The 24078-nt window shown below is 39.0% G+C and overlaps 1 protein-coding gene across 2 annotated transcripts in view; it reads right to left on the bottom strand.

The window, feature by feature from the left end:
- The window catches only part of znf507 (zinc finger protein 507), a 60042-nt gene that overhangs the window by 23151 nt on the left and 12813 nt on the right, over window positions 1-24078 (bottom strand). For both annotated transcript variants that reach the window (XM_072596166.1, XM_072596165.1), the window contains exon 2: window positions 800-3154. In XM_072596166.1, coding sequence (XP_072452267.1) covers window positions 800-3091 — 2292 coding nt within the window. In that variant the 5' untranslated portion in view covers window positions 3092-3154. The remainder of the gene's footprint in view (window positions 1-799; window positions 3155-24078) is intronic.

Raw genomic sequence — 24078 nt, forward strand, 5'->3', positions numbered from 1 at the left:
TTGCTTTTTGGGACTGTTGTGTACATTCGGAACAGCATAATTAAACCTCATTTGAATAGCCTGAGTTCTGTAGGGGTTCTTTATTCTGTTCTGTGTGTTTCATTGTGTAATTTTGTGAATAAATATTTGGGTGTTTTAAAACTGGTAGTCAACCTAGCTACCTCACTCTGGATAATTTTCACTGTACACTTACCAAGATAAATTGCAAAGTTATGGTCTAGGCTGCCTGCTTAAGAATGTTCTGAGTGGTCTAGCCTTGTCCATAACAACTGACTGAGATGAAACCAAACTACAAGGAGCCAAAATTAAAAGATGTACTCCTTCACAGAACACTTTAGCAATCCTTATAGAATAATAAGTTAAAAACTTATAGACAAATTTATCACTTCAAAGTATGCATTGGATGCGATTTAAAAAATCAACAACCCAGATTTTTCAGAAGCAAAACTGAAGTAATCACTGAAAGGCATGAGACCACTTTTCAATGTTAAAACCACCATTTTCTAAATAATGAGCAAGATTTTCTTTACACAGCTCGAGTAAGCCTCCGAATCACAAATAAAATACTGTTAAACATATAGAACTTCCTTACTTTTTAAAAAGTGAGTGTTTTTTCCAAGAGAATAGATTCCCAAACTTACAAATTATTACAATCAAAACTGAGCTTTCAACAGTTTACTGTTGCTTCACTGTATCAGAACTCGAATAATAGTTACTTTAATAAATAACTCTTATTCTACTTTAGTTTCAACGTACACACATTAATTGCAACATATCTAAGTCATTAAAATCAGTGTACCTTATAATAAAATGCTTCACTGCACCTCTTGCAGTGATACATTCTAGTCTTGCAATGGTTTATCATATGACTTTCCAGACTATTGCTATCAGAAGCAATGTGATCACAGATTGGACACTGGTAAGGCTGTCGTTGCCGGTGAACCCTTAAGTGCTGTTTAATGTACCCCTTGTTACCACTGCTATAGTGACAGAGACAACAACGGTAAGGCCGCTCTGTATTGGGTATATACTCCACTAGGTTGCCTGATGAACCCAGGTCATTTGAAGGTTGACTTTGTGCATTATCTTGTAATTCTTTCAGGATATCTTCATCAGAAGCATTTTGGTCAGTTCTTTCTCTCAATTTTTCAATTACAGTGAGTAATGACATGCTGATGCCCATTTTGATAGGTACTTCAGAAAAACCAGATTTAGCTTTATCAAGCTGTAAGTCACTAGTACCATCTTGAGAATAACTGAGAGCTGGAGAAATGGAAGTGCTGACGTCTACACCTATCTGCCCTGTATCAGGTTCAGGATTTTTAGCATTCCCTCTGGTTAATTCTGGTGCTCTTGTTGGCATTGCAACGAGAGCTTCAGCAGCCAATGAATGAAGCCGCAAAGATTCTGAATTGGTTCTCCTTCGTGCTGGTGGAACATTTTCATCAACTGCTGCAGGTTCAGAAGGTTTTAAAACATTATTACTTTCTTCAGGATTCCACTCTATGGCAGCAGTTTCCACTTCAGTTGTACTGTTACTTTGTTGATACATTTCTGAAGGATCTTCACAATAGATCACATGAGACTTTTCAGAGATAAGTCTCTTTTCCACTTCAATGTCTGGTGTCATTAGAAAGTGCTTTTCTGGAACAGTATCTCCAGCTCCTGGAACCCGCTCCACAATAACGTTGACATGCCCCACCTTGTTTGAACTACAGTTAATTATCTTCTGTGCAGAAGAAAGAAGGCTATCAGAAATTGTGCTTTCATGTTCACAATCCAGTATCAGAGACTCCTCTTCGACAATTTCCATTACGGCTGGACTCGGTGCTTTTGAGCAGGTAATATCAGAACTTTTCACAGTTGTCTCAGATAGAGAGGGCCTGCAGTCCAATGAGTTAATTACAGTAACTGGAGCCACACCACAAAACTGCAACTGATTTGAACTAGTGCAGTGCACACTTTCTGATTTACCTGCTGTTGAAAAAACAATAACTGGTTCATCATCATGAGTTGTGAGAGCTGTAGATGAAACTGCTGCGGTAGTTGGCTCAGATACCTCCTCAAAAATTGGATATGAACAATCAACTTCACCAGCATGTTTCCATGCATGTGTTTTTAACATTCTCTGGCGATCACAAGCATAACTGCAAATCAAACACCTATACATGCCGTACTGATCATATGTATACCACTTTCTTGGGCCTGGTTCAGAATCCAAAGCAACGCCTCCTGATTTTGCACTGCCTATGGAACTTAACTCTGATTGCTGCTGAATCTGTGGCAAATGTTTCCTCTGTATCTGTGCATCTTCGAGATGGATCCAAATGTGAGCTTCAAGCTCCTCCTGCTTTTTTGAAACAAAACAACACTCAGAACACATCAACACCACCTCACTGGACTTTCCATGTTGTTCAAAGTGCTCCTTTAACTGTTGAAAAGTCAGTGAACTGAATTTACATAAATTACACTGATATCGAGTGAGGTTCCTGTGCAAATATCTGTGTTCGGCAAGATCTTTGGAAACAGTAGTAGCAAAGTTGCACTGTTCACATGTATAGATCTCAGCATTGTTATGGCTGCGTAAGTGTACGTAAAAAGCTGGTTGCTCTGCAGCAACATAGTCACAAACAGTACAACAAAATCTTTTTGAAGTGTCTGTTTTATCTGCAGAGTTATGTGTCCTTCGATCTAGTCTATTACAACTCTTAGGCAAATCTTGTGTCTTAAAGTAAGTCTCTCTAATTGTGGTATCATCCTGTAACTTATCATAGTTTATGTCCACAGGTTTTTTCGCTGTGCTCCCACAGCTGTCAGCATGTTCAAATATTGCACTTCTTGTGTCAGCGGTATTGGTATAAGGCCTCTTTTGACCAGCTAGAGAATATTGCTTTGATCTTCCTTTCTCCACAATCTTACTTAATTTTTCAATAACCCGAATTAATGAGCCCGATCTTTCCATTTTTGATACAATTTTGCTATCCACAAATGAACGAGTTGCTATCTGCTTCAAGATATGTTCATCACATTTATGCTTTGTTATACAGCCATGGCTTTGTGGTTGGGAATCTGCAACAGCATCTGAAATCATACTGTCCAGCCTACTAGTGTGTTGTAATAACAGTGCAACACTGTTAAGCTTTTTCCAGAGCACCTACAAAAGAAACAAAACATTTAGCTTTTAAACATCTGCATGTAAATTATTCCTAGTTCTAAGAACACATTATTAACTCTTGTGGTATTGTGTCCCAGGTGATGGCAATGGTGGACAAGTCAAAATTCAGAATGAAATCTGGCTTGATCGATCACAAATGTTATTCCTACAATTTGGTTACCAGGGTGGTCAGTCACTGAACACATTTACTTGAGGATGTTAATACACTTAGAACATAATTTTATTATTCAAAAGAAAAGGAAAAAGTGCACTCTCGCTACCCACATGAAGGTTCCTTAGACATTACCTTTCAAACACATGGTCACAGAGTCATAGAGATGTACAGCATGGAAATGACTATCATCCTGATGAAGGGCTTTTGCCCGAAATGTCGATTTTCCTGCTCCTCAGATGCTGCCTGAACTGCTGTGCTTTTCCAGCACCACTCTAATCCCCTCCTAACATCTTGAAGAACAAGGGCAACAAACACATTGGCATATGACCACCTGCAAGTACTACGTTATCATTTTCCCTTCATTGTTGCTGTATCAAAGTCCTGGAACTCGCTCCTAACAGAAACATGGGTCTACAAATATATTGCAGTGATTCAAGGAGGCAACTGATACCAACCTCTCAAGGGCAACTTGAGGATGGTCAATAAAAGCTGGTCCAGCCAGTGTCACCTACATTGTCAGTAAATTGAAACAATAAGAATTTGGCAAGATCTCAACATTAAAAAAAAGAAAATTCAACCCAGTTCCCAGCAATAAACTTTACTGATACATAACCCCAATGAAGTATCAGACCTACCTTCACTTTAAAAATTTGTTGTGGATCTGAAAGTCAAACATCTGTTTGGTCAATTTCAGAAAGTTCACCAGATGCAATTTTTTTCCATGATTGTCTCTCCTGGAGACTTCATTAAAAGTTACGAACAGGAGAAAGCCCTTAGACCCTCAAATTTTCTGCCATTCCATACAATCATGTGACACTCCTCAGGTCCACTTTTCTCCCTTTTCCCCATAACCCTTAATTCTCCAACTGATCACGAATCTAGGACTTAAATATGCATAAGGACGCTGCCCAACAGCTCTCTGATACAAGGAGTTCCAAACACATCCAACCCTCTAAGGAAAAATAATTCTTATCTCAGTCTTAAATTGGCATCCCTTAATTATGAGAATATGCGCTCTGGTCCTGCGGGGAAACATCCTCTCAGCAATTATTCTGTCAAGCCTGTGATGAAGCTGCTCCTTTGACAAGGTTATGCTGTCCTTGACTTTTTCTCTCCTCCAGAGAGGCCGTAAACAACACAGACTCCGAAAACTCTGGGGTTGAAGGGTTTCAGGGCCAATTTGACAATAGCTAACAGGTACTGCCTCAGACAGAAGGCTTCCAAGTTTTAAAAAAGAACACTTGTACAATCAAAGGGCAGTGGCCAGTTTTCCCAGCTCAGCTGTTCTCTGGTTTGGTTGTTTTGTTTAAACAGTAGTGGGGGGGAAAAACACTACTACACCCAAAGAAGCAGGTCCAGACTGGTAGTCTCTGACTTCTATCCTGTCAGAACCAATGTTTGATTATACCTTTTGTGCCAAGGATGTTTATTGGGATTGTTGCAATTTGGCACAGCATGATTAAGTTGAGATGATCTTTTGGGTTTTTGGAGAAGTTATTTGGTATTCTGTTTTCTGTTGTTTGCATTTCATTCAGTAATCTTGTAAATAAATTCTGTTTTGCTGAAAACTAAGTGGTTTGACCAGCAGCATTTCTTGGAATTTCCGTGTTCCACCTGCTTAAAACAATTAGCAAAGTTAGGGTCTGGGCTACCTTCTTGAAATGCTTTGAGGAGTCTGGCCTGGTCCATAACACACCCTTGAAATAAACGGCCAGCATACCATTAGCCTTCTTGATTATCTGCTGCATCCGTGTAGTATTTGTGCACAAAGCACAGAAAGTTACCAAGTCCCTTTGTGTTACAACTTTCTGAATTTCTTCCTCATTTAAATAATATTGTTCTTTTGTTCTCCCTTTCAAAAATGAACTTCACATTTTCCCACGTTATAGTCCATTTGCCAACTTTTTGTCCACTTAATCTATTCAATATCTTCCTGCAAACCGTTTGTATCCCTCTTGCAATCTGCCTTTCCTGCTTTATAATTTGCCTTGCTTGGGATGTAATTCTTCCTTACTGACCATGCAAAGCTTATTGATAGCACACTTTCAACAGATCCTCTCAAACAGAGCTGAGTTTAAGTTTCAATAGTAATCAATACCTATTGAAGCATGATTAAAGTTTTAAGTGATTGAGTGATAACCATCCCTCAGTCAGTTACCTTTTAACTATACTGAACTTTTAAACTTTTAAAACAAGAAAAAAAAAGATTTACCAATTCTATTCTCAAGCTGCTCCAAAATCATAAATATAAATTCACTTGAGTCTCTGCCTCACTCTCGATGTGAGCTTTCCTTACTGACTGTGCATGCAGCCACCTAAATTAATTTATTGACTTTACTCACTGAGCTTGAAGAAATAATGATTTGATTACTTTCAAGCTGCTAAACAGCCAATCTGATGGTATGGATCTTTTCTTCTGAACTGCAACTTGCTGCTAGCCTTTGGCTTCCTCTTCTGTAAGTCATAAGAGCACAAGTCAACAATAAGTTGCAATTATCTCACGAGGTGTCTAATTCGGTCTTTTACCTCAAGTCACATGGTTTCTTCAAAAGGCTGCCTTTAGCTTATTGTCTCAAAAGACTTCATGGCCATTTTAAAAAAAGCATACCTTCATAGCACTGAAAGCCAAAAATCCTTAGCTTTAAAATCAACACATCCAATTATGTATAACCTAAAAGAACATGTTTTAGGAACGTTTAACTTGAAAAATTATGTAATACTCCCAAAGTCATGCCGAAATCTGGGAAAAGACAACTTGCATTTACATTGCACCTTAACGCAGTAAAACATCTTGTGGATTTTATGAAGGCATTAAGGAAAAAAAAAAGACTAGCCAAAGGAGGAAATGTTAGGAGAGTTGTAAAGGGGAATATGGAGGTGAAGGACTAGAGATTTCCAAGGAACAGAATTCTAAAATGTGGGCCTTAAGTGGTGAAGGCTCAACTATTAGCAATGGGGTGAATGGTTTCATGAAACCAGTCAAGAGCTAAAGTCCAAGGAACAGAATGTGAAAGGAGGGAAAGAATTTTGGAGGAGTTGTGCAAAACTTTATAGAGGTAAGTAGGGAAGAGTTTATTTAGGGACTTATTAACAAGAAGAATGATTTTAAATTTAAAGGTGGCTGAATAAGGGATTTAGAAAAGTAAGGACAGTGGTGTGGGGGGTGAAAAAATTCCCAAGCTGGAGAAGAGCCACAGAGTGGATAAACTCATGTTTGTAGAGAGGAGCATATGCAACATTAGCTTAAAAAGAAATCACTAAAATTGTAAAATCTGGAGATGACAAAAGGTTTCAGTAGTAGATGTACTAAGATTTGAAGGTAAATGGACAATATTCTGCAACAACGTAAAAGGTATGCAGATAGAAAATCAGTCCAGGATAAATTATATCGTTAATAATACATTACAGACAGATATTGACTGGTAATGAAGCCACAGAAGGTGATAAAAGCCAAAAAGAATGGGTTCCATCTTCTCAACATTGAGCTGGAGGAAACTGTTGATCAGAATTTGGATTCTGGACAGAACCAGTAATTGGATATTGAGGTGAAATAGTGGTAGAGATGTGGATTGTCAGTGTACATGTGCACGTTGACAGTTGCACATACAAAATTGTATGCTGATTATGATCCAAGTCAGATCCAGCTTGCTTGTCATGGAGGTTAGTCACTGAACATATTCACAAGAGGCTGCCAATGTACTTTTAACAAAAGAACATAAAAATTCATTATGCAAGCAAAACAGATTCAACCCTTTTACCCAAACAATAACTTTACAGACATCCAACCTTCAGCGAAGGGTCACTCTATCTCCATGCTTAAGCTCCTAGAACAGCTGGCATGCCTGCAATCAGTTTCCTTTACTCAATGCTCTTTTCTTTAATAATATCTGTCCCTGAAACCTTTGAACAGGTGTTAACTCACCCTACAAATACTGCTGAGCAGGAGTTCTTCAAATTCATATCTTCAACAGCCTTAGACAATCTTGTGTCTTGCTCTCAGACACTACCACAGCCTTCTGCTTCTCAGATTCTCCTCTAAGCAACTCAGGACTTCTCCCTGAGTCTACCCTGACTGTTTTGGTGACTGATATTAATAGAACCTCTGCTTTTACAAAACTCTTTTCTCTTAGTCCGCTTCTAGCCACTGTGTTTCTCTTTTTGGGTTTTAAAACTCAAGTCAGCAAACACCTTAGCGTTATTTTATTTTATTTCGTTAAAACCTCACAATTTTTTGAAAATGCCATTATCTGCTCACTGTTCAGAATAATATTAAACTTTAAAAAAAGCCAAACTCTCAATTAAAAATTAAAATCTAATTTTCTAAAGAGCGTACATTTCCAAATAACGTTATGAGCTTTTGCTTCAAATGTAAGTTACATCCTGAACCATTTTTACGCTAACCAGATTAATTTGCCAATCAATCTCATGTTTTCAGCCTTGCATATCACATCAGTATCCTGCACCACATAAACCCCAGTATATTACTGAAGGAGTCTGTGGTCATCTTTCGTAATACAGTCAGAGATGTGCAGCATAGAAACAGACCCTTCGGTCCAACCTGTTCATGCTGACCAGATATCCCAACCCAATCTAGTCCCACCTACCAGCACTCGACCCATATCCCTCCAAACCCTTCCTATTCATATATCCATCCAAATATATCCTCTTAAATGTTGCAATTGTACCAGCCTCCACCACTTCCTCTGGCAGCTCATTCCATACACGTACCACCCTCTGTGTGAAATAGTTGTCCCTTAGGTCTCTTTTATATTTTTCCCCTCTCACCCTAAGCCTATGCCCTCTCGTTCTGGACTCCCTAACCCCAGGGAAAATACTTTGTCTATTTATCCTATCCATGCCCCTCATGATTTTATAAACCTCTAAGGTCATCCCTCAGCCTCAGACTCTCCAGAGAAAACAGCCCGGGCTTGTTCAGCCTCTCCCTATAGCTCAAATCCTTCAACCCTGGCAACATCCTTGTAAATCTTTTCTGAACCCTTTCAAATTTCACAACATCGTTCCGGTAGGAAGGAGACCAGAATTGCATGCAATATTCCAACAGTGGCCTAACCAATGTCCTGTACAGCCGCAACATGACCTCCCAACTCCTGTACTCAATACTCTGACCAATAAAAGAAAGCATACCAAACGCCGCCTTCACTATCCTATCTACCTGCGACTCCACTTTCAAGGAGCTATGAACCTGCACTCCAAGGTCTCTTTGTTTAGCAACACTCCCTAGGACCTTACCATTAAGTGTATAAGTCCTGCTAAGATTTGCTTTCCCAAAATGCAGTACCTTGCATTTATCTGAATTAAACTCCATCTGCCACTTCTCAGCCCATTGGCCCATCTGATCAAGATCCCATTGTAAATTGGAGATAACCTTCTTTGCTGTCCACTACACCTTCCATTTTGTTGTCATATGCAAACTTACTAACTGTACTTCTTATGCTCGCATCCAAATCATTTATATAAATGACAAAAAGTTGCTTTCATAAGTTTTGAAACAATGGAGATGCTCATGCAGTTCTACATTAACCTTAACAATGACCAATTGTTTCAATTACTTTTTAGTAATATTTCTATGAAAGAAACTTCCACTTTAAGGTGATAAATTCAGAGGAGAAATAACAAAGATAAAGGACACAAGACTTGGTTGAGTATTATAATTAATACCGCATGAACTACAACATACTGGCTTTATGAATTTTATTGCTATTTCTACTTTTTGTTGTGGGCATATAGACTAATTAGTAATTCTTTCTTCCAACCAAAAATCATTTGCTATTTAATCCATGTTACTCTCCATTTTCATTGCGTTCTTACCAAGTAGGTTTTAAAATGCTTGTTGACTGCTTTTTCAGATCAAACAACTGAATTGCACGTGAGCAAAAAATATTCTATATTTTTGTAACTGGGTACAGTAATAAATCCACCATGGAACTTCTACAGACAGGATTTATAGCTTGCTTTGATGCACTTCATTATATACTGAACACACAATAGTTTGCTTTACAACTGGTGATTGAGAACTGTTCCAGAACTCTATACTCATTAAATCATATATGTCAGACAGTCTGGAGTGCCAAATTATACACTTGCTCACTTTTATTCAACTAAAATATATACCAGCAGCTACACAAACTCTGACAGGACAAATTCTTCTTTCTGACAGCTACTGACATAGCAGTTCTTTTATCGCCTATGTCTGAGCTAGATTTCAACTATATCCAAAGGACAAAGCAAGTTTTTTCAATAAATTGGAAAGATCATCCGTCCAGTTGCAAAATTGCTATATTACCTTTCTTCCAAAACAGCAATTTGCCTTTCAAATGCCTGTTAAATGCACATTAATTAGTCTCTATATTAGTCTCAGTAAGACAGCAAGTTTCAAATTCAAAACCAAAAAAATGATAGGTTGAAGCCAAAACACGTGTATCTAGTATCATCTGCGGACAGAGAAACAGAGTTAACGCTTTGAGTCCAATGACTCGAGTCATACCAGACTCAAACATTAACTCGATTCCTCTTTCAATGGACGCTGCCAGACCTGCTAAGTTTCTCTAGCATTCTTGGTGTTTGTTTCAGGTCTTCAGCATCAGGTCTTTTGCTTTGCCTTCAGTTGTAGATTGATTCTTAGCACATTCTTTTTGAAAAATATTAACTCTTCTATGACTGGTTCAATCCATTTGTAGTTACAATGCTTCATGTGATGCATGACTTATAATTTATATTTTTGAAATTAGGATTTAAAAATAGAAGTGGCAGGAGAAGGGTTACTTCTGTGAAATGACTTTTTTTTAAAAGAAAAGTCAGAGAGCTCTGACAGAACAATGACTAAATCCAGCATTTTATCATAACACAGGTGATTGCAGACGCATATGGCATTAATGGAAAGATGTTTATATTGTCAGGTTTAGGGTAGGTAGGGTATAGAACCTGGAAACACGGATAAATATTTAGGTGCCAAGATAGATCTGTGGATTGGAGTTAATAAATCAGACTGGGAGAGCCAATTGGATATATGGATAGGAAATTTAAAAAGATCCCCCCTAAAACCAGTACAGAAAATAGGACTTTTAAAAACATTTTATTCCTAGGCTGTATTATTATCTAATTTTATCAGCAGTTTCTATTAATTATCTTAACAAACTAGACAATATTATTAAAAGCGTGGTGAAAGAGATTTTAATAGCTTTGTTTTTAGCTCAGAAGCGTCTAGGAATGAACCAGTTTTAATTAAATTAAGACAATATGATTGCACTTAAAAGCAAGTTTAGTTTCTCCTAGGAGCTTAGGACAGTATTGGAAACAAAACATATCAAAAGAGTTTAGTTTTTGAGATCTCCAAACCTGGACAATTTTGTTAGCAATCTGTAGGTTATTGGAACTGAGGAAGCTTAGGCTCACAGATTTGTGAAAAAGTGCATGCTGGCAAATTTAGAATGGATGCATCAAATTACCTCACAGCAAAACTCTTGTAAGGAATCCGTTAAGCGGAAATTTAAGGAATGTAATTTCTCTCGGATTTGAGTCTCCAATGGATAGTATCGGAAAATAAGTTAAGATTTTGTGTTATAATTGTCTTAAAACATATAGCAAAAGTATTTAGATTTAGATTAGATTAGATTACTTACAGTGTGGAAACAGGCCCTTCAGCCCAACAAGTGCACACCGACCTGCCGAAGCGCAACCTACCATACCCCTACATTTACCCCTTACCTAACACTACGGGCAATTTAGCATGGCCAACTCACCTGACCTGTACATCTTTGGACTGTGGGAGGAAACCGGAGCACCCGGAGGAAACCCACGCAGACACGGGGAGAATGTGCAAACTCCACATGGTCAGTCGCCTGAGGCGGGAATTGAACCCAGGTCTCTAGCACTGTGAGGCAGCAGTGCTAACCACTGTGCCACCCACTATTTAGATAGCTATTAAAATTCTTTTTATGTATCAAACATTTGTTTTGTTAAATAAATTCTATAGCCTCGAGTGAACATGTCTTACTAATAATTACCACATTAACTGACTAACCAAATATAAACATATGACCTATCAAGTCAGGTTGATAGATCAGAACTCTATACTCATTAAATCATACACGTCAGAGAGTCTGGAGTACCATCAACTGCACAATTTTTCCTATCAGGCGGGAAACAACTTTACTGAACACTACTCTTTTCGTCCATAGGCATCTTATATTTTAAACCTTACTGAGCTTCCACATTATTTGCCCATGTTTCCAACAATATATTTCTAAAGGGGTTGCCTGCAAATTGGACCAATTACAATAGGGATACCATTTTCCTTTTTTTCTATTCAATGGATTAGACGGGAAAGGAAAAAATGTATATAAATGAGAATGTGTCTTCTTATTTTTGAAAATATGAACAGAAAATTATCAAGATGACTTTCCAAATTATTAACAAAATCAAAATGTGAAAACCAATCTGGGGGCATGACTGAATCTTACATACTTCATAATGATTTTCTCAGGGATCAGACAACTTATCAAATACACAGTGTTAAATCTTTATAAAGAGTAGCAAGGATGCACTTTTCCTGGTCATAAAGGATTACTTTCTTCTCTAAGCAGGGTACAGTTTCATTTGGTGGAAAAGGCATTTATTATCAGCCTGCAACTGGCAAACTGAGCAGTCTCAGGTGGTTGCTTTTTATATTCCAAGTTCTCTTGGCAGTCTCCAAACTAAATGCTTTCACAACACGATGAGCGTGCAACTGAAGAATACGGAGTTATATGAATAAGATGAAAGTAGTATGAATTCCATCTAAAAGAGTTTGCTTAAAAATGAACACTTAATTGCAAAATACTTGAATATACAAAACACTGCCAAGTGCAATTCAAAAAGGGATGCAACAACTGAGTTAATCTTGGTAGTTACTATAATCTATACAGCTGAATCAAGATCGTGGGGCAGCACAGTGGCTCAATGGTTAATACTGCAGCCTCATAGCACCAGGGACACTGGTTCGATTCCACTCTCTCTCTCCCTCTGTCTGCATGGGTTCCTCCAGGCGCATCTGTTTCTCTCTCAGTCCAAAAATGTGCAGATTAGGTGGATTGACCATGCTAAATTGCCCATAATGCCCAGGAATGTGCATGTTAGGTGGGTTAGCCATGGGAATTGCAGGGTTATGGGAATAGGGTAGAGGGTGGGTGTGGGTGGGTGAAATGCTCTTTGGGAGATTGGTGTGGACTTCATGGGTTGAATGGCCTGCTTCTACATTGTAGGGATTCTCTGATTCTATATGGGGAACCTATGAATTAAAGAGAACGAGGCAGAAATTCCAAATATCAAATTGTGATTTCTGTTACTCCTCACTTGGTTAGCACCCTGGAAGACAAGACCCACTAATCCCAGAGTCAGCGCAAAATTTAAATATTTTATAAAAGTACCAAAAATTCTCCAACTTATCTGTCTTTTAGAACGAGGTTAACTGAAAGACAAACCTGAATTGTGTACTTAACAAAAATTAATAACAAATAAATAGATTCCAGCTACACGTAAGCAACTATGAACTGTACACATTTAACTCTGTTGGTTAAAACTCCAATATTCTTATAAAACTCCCCCTAAACATGTACAGACAGACACCAAAAACAAATTGTTGTTTTGAACGGAGGGAAAATCTGAGAAGGCAATTCTGTCAATAGGATTCACTGAGATTATCCTCTTGGTTTGACAGAGCTTGCTGTTGGTCAATTTCTCTCTTCATGAACTTTCACGCTTGCAGGAGGAGCAACTGGTTCAAACTTAAAAAGCTCTGATTTGTTAGTTAAAAACAACAGCTTATTCCAACTGGTGAGGAAAATTAAACTTTCACAGGCTTTAAGCGTTTTTTTAAACTGCCCTCAGTGAATGACAGCACCTTCATTTCCAGAGGTCCAATGACTTCTAGCTACATTGATCAGATCCACAAGCTGTACAGCAACCGGAGACCAATCATAAAGGTATTGACAGACAGAAGGCCTCAGTCAACAATAACTGTTCAGCATTCCACAGATTAATCAGCTACTCAGTGCAGTTCGAATCTCATTTTGTACACTGTCTCTGGTATCAACTCATTTGCAACTAAACCTATCGCAACAGAATAAAGAGTACTTACAATATTCTTATTTTTATAAAATGCAGCAATCTCTTCCACAAACCTTGGTTTTTAAAATGATCCTTTTCCCATTTCATTCTATAATCAAAACTTCAGAAAATAAATACATGGTCTTTCCACTTCCCTATCCAAAATCAAGAATTACACTCTCAATGGCTAAGACAGAGGGTAGTACCTGTATGGAATGAGCTGCCAGACAAAGTGGTGGAGGCTGATACAATTGCAACACTTAAAAGACATTTGGATGGGTATATGAATAGAAGGGTTTGGAGGGATATGGGTCAGGTGCTGGCAGGTGGGACTAGATTGGGTTGGGATATCTGGTCAGTGTGGGCAGGTTGGACCGAAGGGTCTGTTTCTGTGCTGTATATCTCTATGACTCTATGACTATGGCACATTATTTCTTATCCCCAAAAGATCTATAGCCTTTGATATTCTCAGTTCAATCTCCATGAAAATTCTTCTTCAACTTTCTGCTACATTGCCTAAGTTCAGCAGGACATCAATGCTTACTTTTACTCTTAGTATGTCACAGGCAGACTATCTTCAGTAATGGCTGCTTTTCATAATTACAAGATCTTACAATAACCCAATCTTGCTTCTTTTCTACAACTACATAATGTTCCTTATAATTGTTGTCTACAAATAGGAGTTTAGCTTCCAATTATAGGTTTATGCAATCATGTTCTACTTGACACAACCTTTTCTTTGAGAGATTTGATTGTCTGAGACCAATCAGCCTATGTCCAGCTTTCGATGAACCACTATTTGCATGAGTTTACCACTGGTAACAGCAAAGTCACTTTCTTGGTTGTTTGTCATGGACCATCACCATTTCTAGACAATACAGTGAATTCAACTTCTTGGTCATAACTGAACAGTCAAAGCAGTTGAAATTCTTCAGCAGTATTAACTCACAAACAAGATGCGCCAACTAGACTCTGCATGGATGAAAGAAAAATAAATGTAGTAACAAAAAATAAATCATTTCCATTACTCACTTAAAAAAATACAATGAGAGGTTCAGCAATGTCTCATTCCTTATTGGGATTGATTTATTGAAAGGATATGGACAAATGGCACTCACATGAAGAGGTAAATAGAAATCAGCTTTTGTTATACCAAATGGGATATATTAATGTCACACCATGCCATCAGGTTCAAAATGCTCCAACTACTTTCCAAAGAATTATGAATCAAGATGTAATCAGTGTTCATAATTGTGTGGTGTATCTAATGGTTGCAGTTGTTACAGTATATTAAACTGTTCGTCAGCTGACTTGGCAATATATCTTGCCAAAAGTTACTTTGCAATTGCCAGCTCAACAAATCTAGAACATATTGTAGGGTTAGGGCAAAGGCAAGTACTGTCAAGGAAATGAAAAATGGGCTGCACGGTGGCACAGTGGTTAGCACTGCTGCCTCACAGTGCCAGAGACCCAGGTTCAATTCCCACCTTAGGCGACTGACTGTGGAGTTTGCACATTCTCCCTGTGTCTGTGTGGGTTTCCTCCGGGTGCTCCGGTTTCTTCCCACAGTCCAAAGATGTGCAGGTTAGGTGAATTGGCCATGCTAAATTGCCCGTAGTGTTAGGTGAAGGGGTATGGGTGGGTTGTGCTTCGGCGGGTCAGTGTGGAATTGTTGGGCCGAAGGGCCTGTTTCCACACTGTAAGTAGTCTAATCTAATCTAAAAAAAGTAAGTGGCTGTGATAGAACAGACCCATCTCTAAAACTAATCATGAAATCATGACAATTTTGCAGATAAAGTCATAGAGTCATAGAGATGTACAGCACGGAAACTGACCCTTCACTCCAACTTGTCCATGCCGACTAGACATCCCAACGTAATCTAGCACCCGACCCATAGCCCTCCAAATCCTTCCTTTTCATCTACCCATCCAGATGCCTTTTAAATGTTGCAAATGTACCAGCTTCCCCCACTTCCTCTGGCAGCTCATTCCATACACCTACCATCCTATGCGTGAAAAAGTTGCCCTCATGTCTCTTTTATATCTTTTCCCTTTCACCCTAAACCTATGCCCTCTAGATCTGGATTCCCCCACCTCAGGGAAGATACTTTGTCTATTTATCCTATCCATGCCCCTCATGATTTTATAAACCTCTGTAAGGTCACCTCCCTCAGCCTCCAACACTCCAGGGAAAACATCCCCAACCTATTCAACCTCTCCCTATAGCTCAAATCCTCCAACCCTGGCAACATCCTTGTAAATCTTTTCTGAACCCTTTCAAGTTTCACAACATCCTTCTTATAGGAAGGAGACCAGATTTGCACACAATATTCCAAAACTGGCCTGTTCAATGTCCTATACAGCCGCAACATGACCTTCCATAGGAAGGATTTGGAGGGATATGGACTGGATGTTGGCAGGTGGGACTAGATTCCGTTGGGATGTCTAGTCGGCATGGACGAGTTGGAGTGAAGGGTCAGTTTCCGTGCTGTACATCTCTATGACTCTATGACTTTATCTGCAAAATTGTCATGATTAGTTTTAGAGATGGGGCAATTCTATCACAGCCACTTACTTTTCTTTTCCTTGACAGTGAACTAAATTAAACTCCATCCGCTGTATGCTTTCAAATGCTTGTGCTGAACTTTGGCAAATGATAGCATCTCCAACATATTTATTACAAAAGCAGGCAATTTTATGAAAACAGGCAAAGGTAATATAGTCAAGAGAACGCCAATAGGTTTTTGAAAGGCTGAAGGCAGTGCTAATAAATTTACTTACGTTGGCATCTCTGACTTCACTGAACCCTTGAAAGTGGCATTTAATGATAGTGAATTGGCAGTGGGTGTGGTCTTGTTGCAAGGCAATAAATTGGTATAGAAAACCCAGTGGGGTACCTTTCTAAGGCAGTGAATCGGCATCTTAAATATTCTATAGTGGAAAAGGAAACTTTGGGATTGTTACTGGCTCTCAAACATTGCAAAGTTCATATCCACTATGATCATAAACCAATGTTAATTTATAATTACCAAACCCCTTGATCTTTGAGAAAAATCCAGCTCTTTCAATGTTGAACTACTTCATTGAAATTTTCAAATTCAACTTTATGATACAATAACTGTTCATATCACTAAAAAAAAGACAATATAAGTGCTGACACCATCAAGAATGCATGATGCTAGAACAATTTGGAGATTAAAAACTGTGGCAAGAGGTGCATAAATCTTGCAAAAGGAGTTTATGAGGATGAATGAATACAATTTATTTGCAGTTGGTTATACATGTATTGCTTCTAAATTGTAACAAAATGCATTTGGGAATTGATTTTCATCTTCTAAGAGTGGAGACGTGTTAGGAATTCCTCCTGCCTTCTCCCTGTAACTCCATTTCCGGACTAATTAAGAAGCAATCTACTTCTGTCTTGAATACACTCAATGACTTGGCCTTCATAGCATCCTGTAGAATTGAATTTCACAGATTGACTGTCCTCTGGCTGGAGAAATTCCTCCTCATCCCAGTCCCTTAATTATGTTCATTACTATAATCCAGTACATAGACAGTGAACAAGCATAGAAATGATATTGCCTGGTATCAGATGACATGGATGGGACATATGGGTTATGTGGTAGACAGAGTGGTCTAGCCAGGCACATTTGTATCAGGGGTCATTGCAGGTAGGGGAAAGACATTTTGAATTTATTTTTTAAAAGGCTTCTGTTTGCAGAGTTCATGATAATTCTGAGCTGAGCTGCTGTGATCTGTGACTATGAAAAGCTTGCCTGATAACACAAAAAACACAAAAAATTGCTCACCTCTCGGTACAATGGAGCTGGCTATCTCTGGAGTAGCAGTAACAGGCTTTCTACCTAAACCAGTCAAAAGCTTAAAAGGCAATTTTCAGAAAACCCAGGAATAGAACTGTGAATATCGGAATTGGGATGCAACCCCATTTTCAAAGTGCTCCTGAACCATTCTGGACATGGTGAAAACTCAGGTCCATACTTCCAAGGAAAGAGTGGAATCAGACAATAAGAGCACCACATAAACAAATTAAGAATACTATAATTTGAAATATCTACCCTTTTCATAAAAGAAGACAATTAAATAGGAAAATTGTTTCTATATTACAACAATCTTTCTTCCTAAGAGTACACTAAGCAGAAAACAGACTCTTAAAAGATATGCTCTGCTCAAAACATCGACTTCTGCTCCACCGATGCTGTCTGGCCTGCTGTGCTTCTCCAACTTCACATCTATTTGCTCTGGAGATTAATTGCTATTCCTTTACTTGTACATTCCACTGATGACTGAGCTCAATTATTGATGTCAAAGTATTAAACATTTGAATTGAAGGTCACAGAGTCATGGAGATGTACAGCACGGAAACAGACCCTTCCGTGTCCTGGTCAAATAGGTCTTTTCCCTAAGATTGGGGGGGAGTTCAAAATTTAGGGGCATATTTTTTAAGGTGAGAGGAGAAAGATTTAAAAGCGATCTGGAGGACAACTTTTTCACATAGAGAGTGTGGTATGTAGGTGGAATGAACTGCCAGAGGAAGTGGTAGATGTAAGTACAGTTACGATATTTAAAAGATAGGTATATGAATGGGCAAAGTTTAGAGGGAAAGGAGCCAAACACAGGCAAGTTTAATGTGGATGAGTTGGATTGAAGGGTTTGTTTCCCTGCTTTTTGATTCTATGATTCAATTAACATGTGATATGATTGTAGCTGATAGAAATATTAGACAAGTCAGATTCTATAGGAAACTAAATTCAAAATTTTCAGAGGACACTTAAATATGAGGTATTGTATATAATTCTGAGGTAGAGCGGAAGCAAATACTTATCAACCGCCAGTACGGGGCAAAACAAAGCGACACATGTCAACAAATGTGACAGCAATATTTGCTGAAAAAGAATTAATACTTCAATGAAAATGAAGAAATGAAAATTATTAATTACAAGATATTGAAAGTCACACATGATAAGAAACAATTCTGGCATTTCTGGCAAAAGCTATGTAGTAAACATCATAATGTAATGGGGAACATCTTTAAAGCTTTAGTAAGACCACAGTAGGACTGCCATGCCTTGTTTTGAGCTCCAGGCTATAAGGAGGATGTTGAGACACTAGAATAGGTACAATGAAAGAAAATAAGAATATAAAGTTTTGAAAACATTCTTATTATAAGAAATCGGAGAGATGAAAGAATTGTCAATAAATGTCCTTAAACTGCTACACTATAGTCAGAAACAGACAGTTTTCAATAATTGAAATATCTAGAATGTGGGAAACACAAGGTATAAACTTTAGTAGGAGATTCAGACTGAGGAACAGTTTAAAGCTTTTCTTTACATAAACTATTGGAGCGGCTGTGAAATGCATATCTCGAATTGATAACTGAAGCAAAAAGAAAGTTAACTGTTGTGGATAAGAATAAGAATGAAAAGTTCACAGAAACATGGGAATAGGGTAGACACAAGGAATTTGAAACACTAAGCATGCAAACACCAGTGGACTTGTTGGTCAGATGGCCTGATTCTGTTTTGGAATTGCGAAGCAATCAACCAGCAGGATACTACAATATTACAAAGGTTAACTTTCTTTACCTCTAATAATATTCTTCACGTAAAATGTTATACTTGAGACTTACTGGGAAACCTGAATAATCTTTAGCAATTATTTTTAGTACAACTTCAAATAAAAATATCAAGGTTTCTAAACCTCTATGCATTTTACTATATGCACATTTCATTTTAGAAAATTAATAACAGTTATAAGTTAATCAATCAATCTAACAGGCTTACTGCAAGTACAATAACCTCAGGACTAAACAATAATTGTAAGCCATTGAAGATAGTTCAACATAATAGTTTTGAACTAGACAACAAAAAGAGAAAGCCTCAAACAATAGCTCAGTTGGCTAGATGGCTAGCTTGTGTTGTAGAATAACACCCACAGTGAGAATTTGATTCCTGTTTTGACTTAGTTCAACTTGTGACCTGCCTCCTTGATCTGCCTGAGAATGAAAGGCAATATCAAATCATCACTGACAAAGTCAAAAAAAGGACCTCGGTATGAAGCATCAACAGAAAATGAACCAAGGATCTGCATTCAGGAAAAGCACAGATGAATGAATGAAACGATGAACGTAGTTGATAGAAGTGCAAAAAGGCAAGAGAAATTGATGAGATCTGCCCTCCAGGACTTGATTATCTCTATCCAAGATATTTTAAAAATGAGGAAATTGGTGATGTAATGTCAAAATTTTATGATATCCTCTAGATGCAGTTTTTTCAACTAGTTGTGGCATGTTTTTGAAGATCCTTTATTCATTCACAGGATGAAGGCATCATTGGCCAGGCAGCATTTATTGCCCATCCCTGATGACTCAGAGGGCACTGAAGAGTCAACCACAAGACTTTAGATGTGGAATCACATAGGCAAGACCAGGTAAGGATGGCAGTTTCCTTCCATAAAAGGACATTAGTGAACCAGGTGAGTTTTTCCTACAACCAGCAATGGATTCATGGTCATCATTAGACTCTTTAATTCCAGATATTTATTACCATCTGACATGACGGGATCCGAGCGCGGGTGCCCAGAACATTACGAGTCCAGCAATAATACCACTAGGCCATCGCTGACCCGATGATGGACACTATCCATATTGACTTCCAGAAGATACTTAATAAGTTTCTACACAAAGTACTATTAGCAAAAACGTGAGAGAGAGAAATATGTGCCAGTTATTAATTTGCATACAGAAAATGAGGGCTATTTTTAAAGAGTCATTCATTATTTGACAGGATGTGATGAGCAGTGCTCCTCAGAGGTCTATACTGGAACAACAATTCTCCACCAAATACATTAATGACTTAACTGAAGGAACAGAGACACTCATGTTTCCAAATTTTCAAAAGACTAAATTAGGAGATACAGCAACTTCTGTGAATGAGAACAAAAAGTTACAAAAGGGACATTAATTGAGTGTGCAAAGCTATGACATATGCAAGTCAGTACATTGTTGTGGTTCTGTTCGCCGAGCTGGGAATTTGTCTTGCAAACGTTTCGTCCCCTGTCTAGGTGACATCCTCAGTGCTTGGGAGCCTCCTGTGAAGCGCTTCTGTGCTGTTTCCTCCGGCATTTATAGTGGTCTGTCTCTGTCGCTTCTGGTTGTCAGTCCGAGCTGTCCGCTGTAGTGGCCGGTATATTGGGTCCAGGTCGATGTGTTTGTTGATAGAGTCTGTGGATGAGTGCCATGCCTCTAGGAATTCCCTGGCTGTTCTCTGTTTGGCTTGCCCTATAATGGTAGTGTTGTCCCAGTCGAAGTCATGTTGCTTGTCGTCTGTGTGTGTGGCTACTAAGGATAGCTGGTCTTGTCGTTTCGTGGCTAGTCGGTGTTCGTGTATACGGATCGTTAACTGTCTTCCTGTTTGTCTGATGTAGTGTTTTGTGCAGTCCTTGCATGGGATTTTGTACACTACATTAGTTTTGCTCATGTTGGGTATCGGGTCCTTCGTTCTGGTGAGTTGTTGTCTGAGAGTGGCTGTTGGTTTGTGTGCTGTTATGAGTCCTAGTGGTCGCAGTAGTCTGACCGTCAGTTCAGAAATGCTCCTGTATGGTAGTGTGGATAGTCCTTTGGGTTGTGGCATGTCCTCGTTCTGTTGTTTCTCCCTGAGGCATCTGTTGATGAAATTGCGAGGATACCTGTTTTTGGCGAATACCTTGTACAGGTGTTCCTCTTCCTCTTTTTGTACTTCTGGTGTGCTGCAGTGTGTTGTGGCCCTTTTGAAAAGTGTCCTGATGCAACTTCGTTTGTGTGTGTTGGGGTGGTTGCTTTCCTAGTTTAGGACTTGGTCTGTGTGAGTGGCTTTCCTGTAAACCTTTGTGGTGAATTCTCCGTTCGGTGTTCTCTGTACCATCACGTCTGGGAATGGGAGTTGGTTGTCCTTTTCTTCCTCTCTAGTGAATCGGATTCCTGTGAGTGTGGCGTTGATGATCTGGTGTGTGTTCTCTATTTCTGTGTTTTTAATTATTACAAAGGTGTCATCCACGTATCTGACCCAGAGTTTGGGTTGAATTTGTGGTAAGACTGTTTGTTCTAACCTTTGCATTACTGCTTCTGCTATGAGTCCAGAGATCGGTGAGCCCATGGGTGTTCCGTTGATTTGTTCGTATATTTGGTTGTTGAATGTGAAGTGTGTTGCGAGGCACAAGTCCAGTAGTTTAAGTATGCCGTCTTTGTTGATAGGTTCAACGTCCTGTTGTCCGTTATGTCTGTCCAGCAGGTTGGCTATTGTTTCTTTGGCTAGGGTTTTGTCGATGGAGGTGAATAGTACCATTACATTGAATGAGACCATAGTTTCTTCCTTGTCTATGTGTATATTTCTGATGATGTCCAAGAATTCCTGTGTTGATTGTATAGATTGTCTGGATCCACTGATCAGGTGTTTCAGTTTCTGCTGGAGTTCTTTAGGCCAGTTTGTGTGATGGTGTCCCTGGTAGTGATACCCAACATGAGCAAAACTAATGTAGTGTACAAAATCCCATGCAAGGACTGCACAAAACACTACATCGGACAAACAGGAAGACAGTTAATGATCCGTATACACGAACACCAACTAGCCACAAAACGACACGACATGGCATGGCACTCATCCACAAACTCTATCAACAAACACATCGACCTGGACCCAATATACCGGCCACTACAGCAGACAGCCCGAACTGACAACCGGAAGCGGCAGAGACAGGCCACTATAAATGCCGGAGGAAACAGCACAGGAGGCTCCCAAGCACTGAGGATGTCACCTAGACAGAGGACGAAACGTTTGCAAGACAAATTCCCAGCTCGGCGAACAGAACCACAACAACGAGCACCTGAGGTACAAATCTTCTCCCAAACTTTGAGCAAGTCAGTACATTTTAAAGGTGAGACACTAAGAGCTGTGGAACAAACAAAGGAATTTAGGTTTAATTAACGAATGCACAGGTACAACTAGTAATTCAGTGAGTGTGAATGAATACTAGCCTTTTTGTAAGGAAAATAAAAAAAAAGGAAGTGATGCTTCAGTTTTATAGAGACTTGGTCAGACCTCCTCTGGAGGTTTGCACCAGGTTTATTATAGAACCTCACTAACAATCACAGCTCAATACAGGTTCATTAGAATGATGAAGCAACAAAGGGTTAGATTATGAAGGCAACCCTAATAAATCTGCCTTATATTCCATTAAATTCAGAAGGTTGAGGGGGCAATTTAGTCAATCTTTAAAGTAACAAAATGATTTGATTGGGTATGTACATTTCCTCTGTTGGAGGGAATACAGAATAAGACAACACAACCTAAGAATTAGAACATGACCATTGGGAATGAAAATAAGCAGCAGTTTTTCACACAAAGATCGTGGAAGTGTGCACCTGCCTTTCCCAAAGTTATGTGGATATTGGGTAAATTGAAATTTTCAAGACTGAAAGTGATATGACTTTTATTAGGTAAAGGTGTCATGGAATATGGAAAAAGGGAGTTTAAATGGAGTTGAGATACAGATAAGCCAAGGATTTAACAAAACATGAGAAAAAGCTCAAGGAACTGAATGGCTTACTCATGCTCTGACAGAGAGTGAAAGTACAAAAGACAGTGAAGCAAACGGTTTTAATGTTCAGTCAGCCCCCTGTAGTATCCATTTCCAGACAAATGGCGATTTGTGCAGAAAATGTATAAATCTGATATCCTGTCACTTTTTAAAGATTTTTCATATATAATCATTAAACAAAAGTTCCATGCTTATGGTGACTTCAGGATGAGGCTTTTATGTCTGCCCAGGGCCAAAACATGACTGCAAGCATTGTCGTCACAAGTAAGCAGTCAGTCAAGTCAGACTGCCATGAATATTCAAAGTCTGGTTGGAGATTCAATGCAAGGAAAAATGAATTTTACCGTGATACATTAGTGAGTGTCAGTGAGAGCTATGAATTCAATGTTGGATTGAAGAAAAGGTGGGGAGTGGCAGGGGCTCTTTGATTAAGTAAAAACGAGAGGTAAAGTCACCGTAGTCTCAGAACAATACAGCTGCTCTCTCTCATGACAGAGATGACTGGTTAAAATCAACGAGGTAAAAACAATGACTGCAGATGCTGGAAACCAGATTCTGGATTAGTGGTGCTGGAAAAGCACAGCAGTTCAGGCAGCATCCAAGGAGCAGCGAAATCGACGTTTCGGGCAAAAGCCCTTCATCAGGAATAAAGGCAGTGAGCCTGAAGCGTGGAGAGATAAGCTCCTCCTCTAGCTTATCTCTCCACACTTCAGGCTCACTGCCTTTATTCCTGATGAAGGGCTTTTGCCCAAAATGTCGATTTCGCTGCTCCTTGGATGCTGCCTGAACTGCTGTGCTCTTCCAGCACCACTAATCCAGAGATGACTGGTGGTGAGTTTAGCCTGTGGGTCACTGCACATCTAACTGAGAGGCAAGGTTGAGAAGGTGGGCCCTTCATGGTAACCTCAGCCATGAAGGAATTTAACCCATAATGCTGGTGTCACTCTACATTGCAAAAGAGCCATCCAGTCAACTGAGCTAACCAGCACCCTTTTATTGGATGAGGAAAGAAAGGTTTTAAAGACAGTCAGAAATAAGATTTTAGACC

Source organism: Chiloscyllium punctatum, chromosome 26 (assembly GCF_047496795.1).
Source record: "Chiloscyllium punctatum isolate Juve2018m chromosome 26, sChiPun1.3, whole genome shotgun sequence".
Lineage (NCBI taxonomy): Eukaryota > Metazoa > Chordata > Chondrichthyes > Orectolobiformes > Hemiscylliidae > Chiloscyllium > Chiloscyllium punctatum.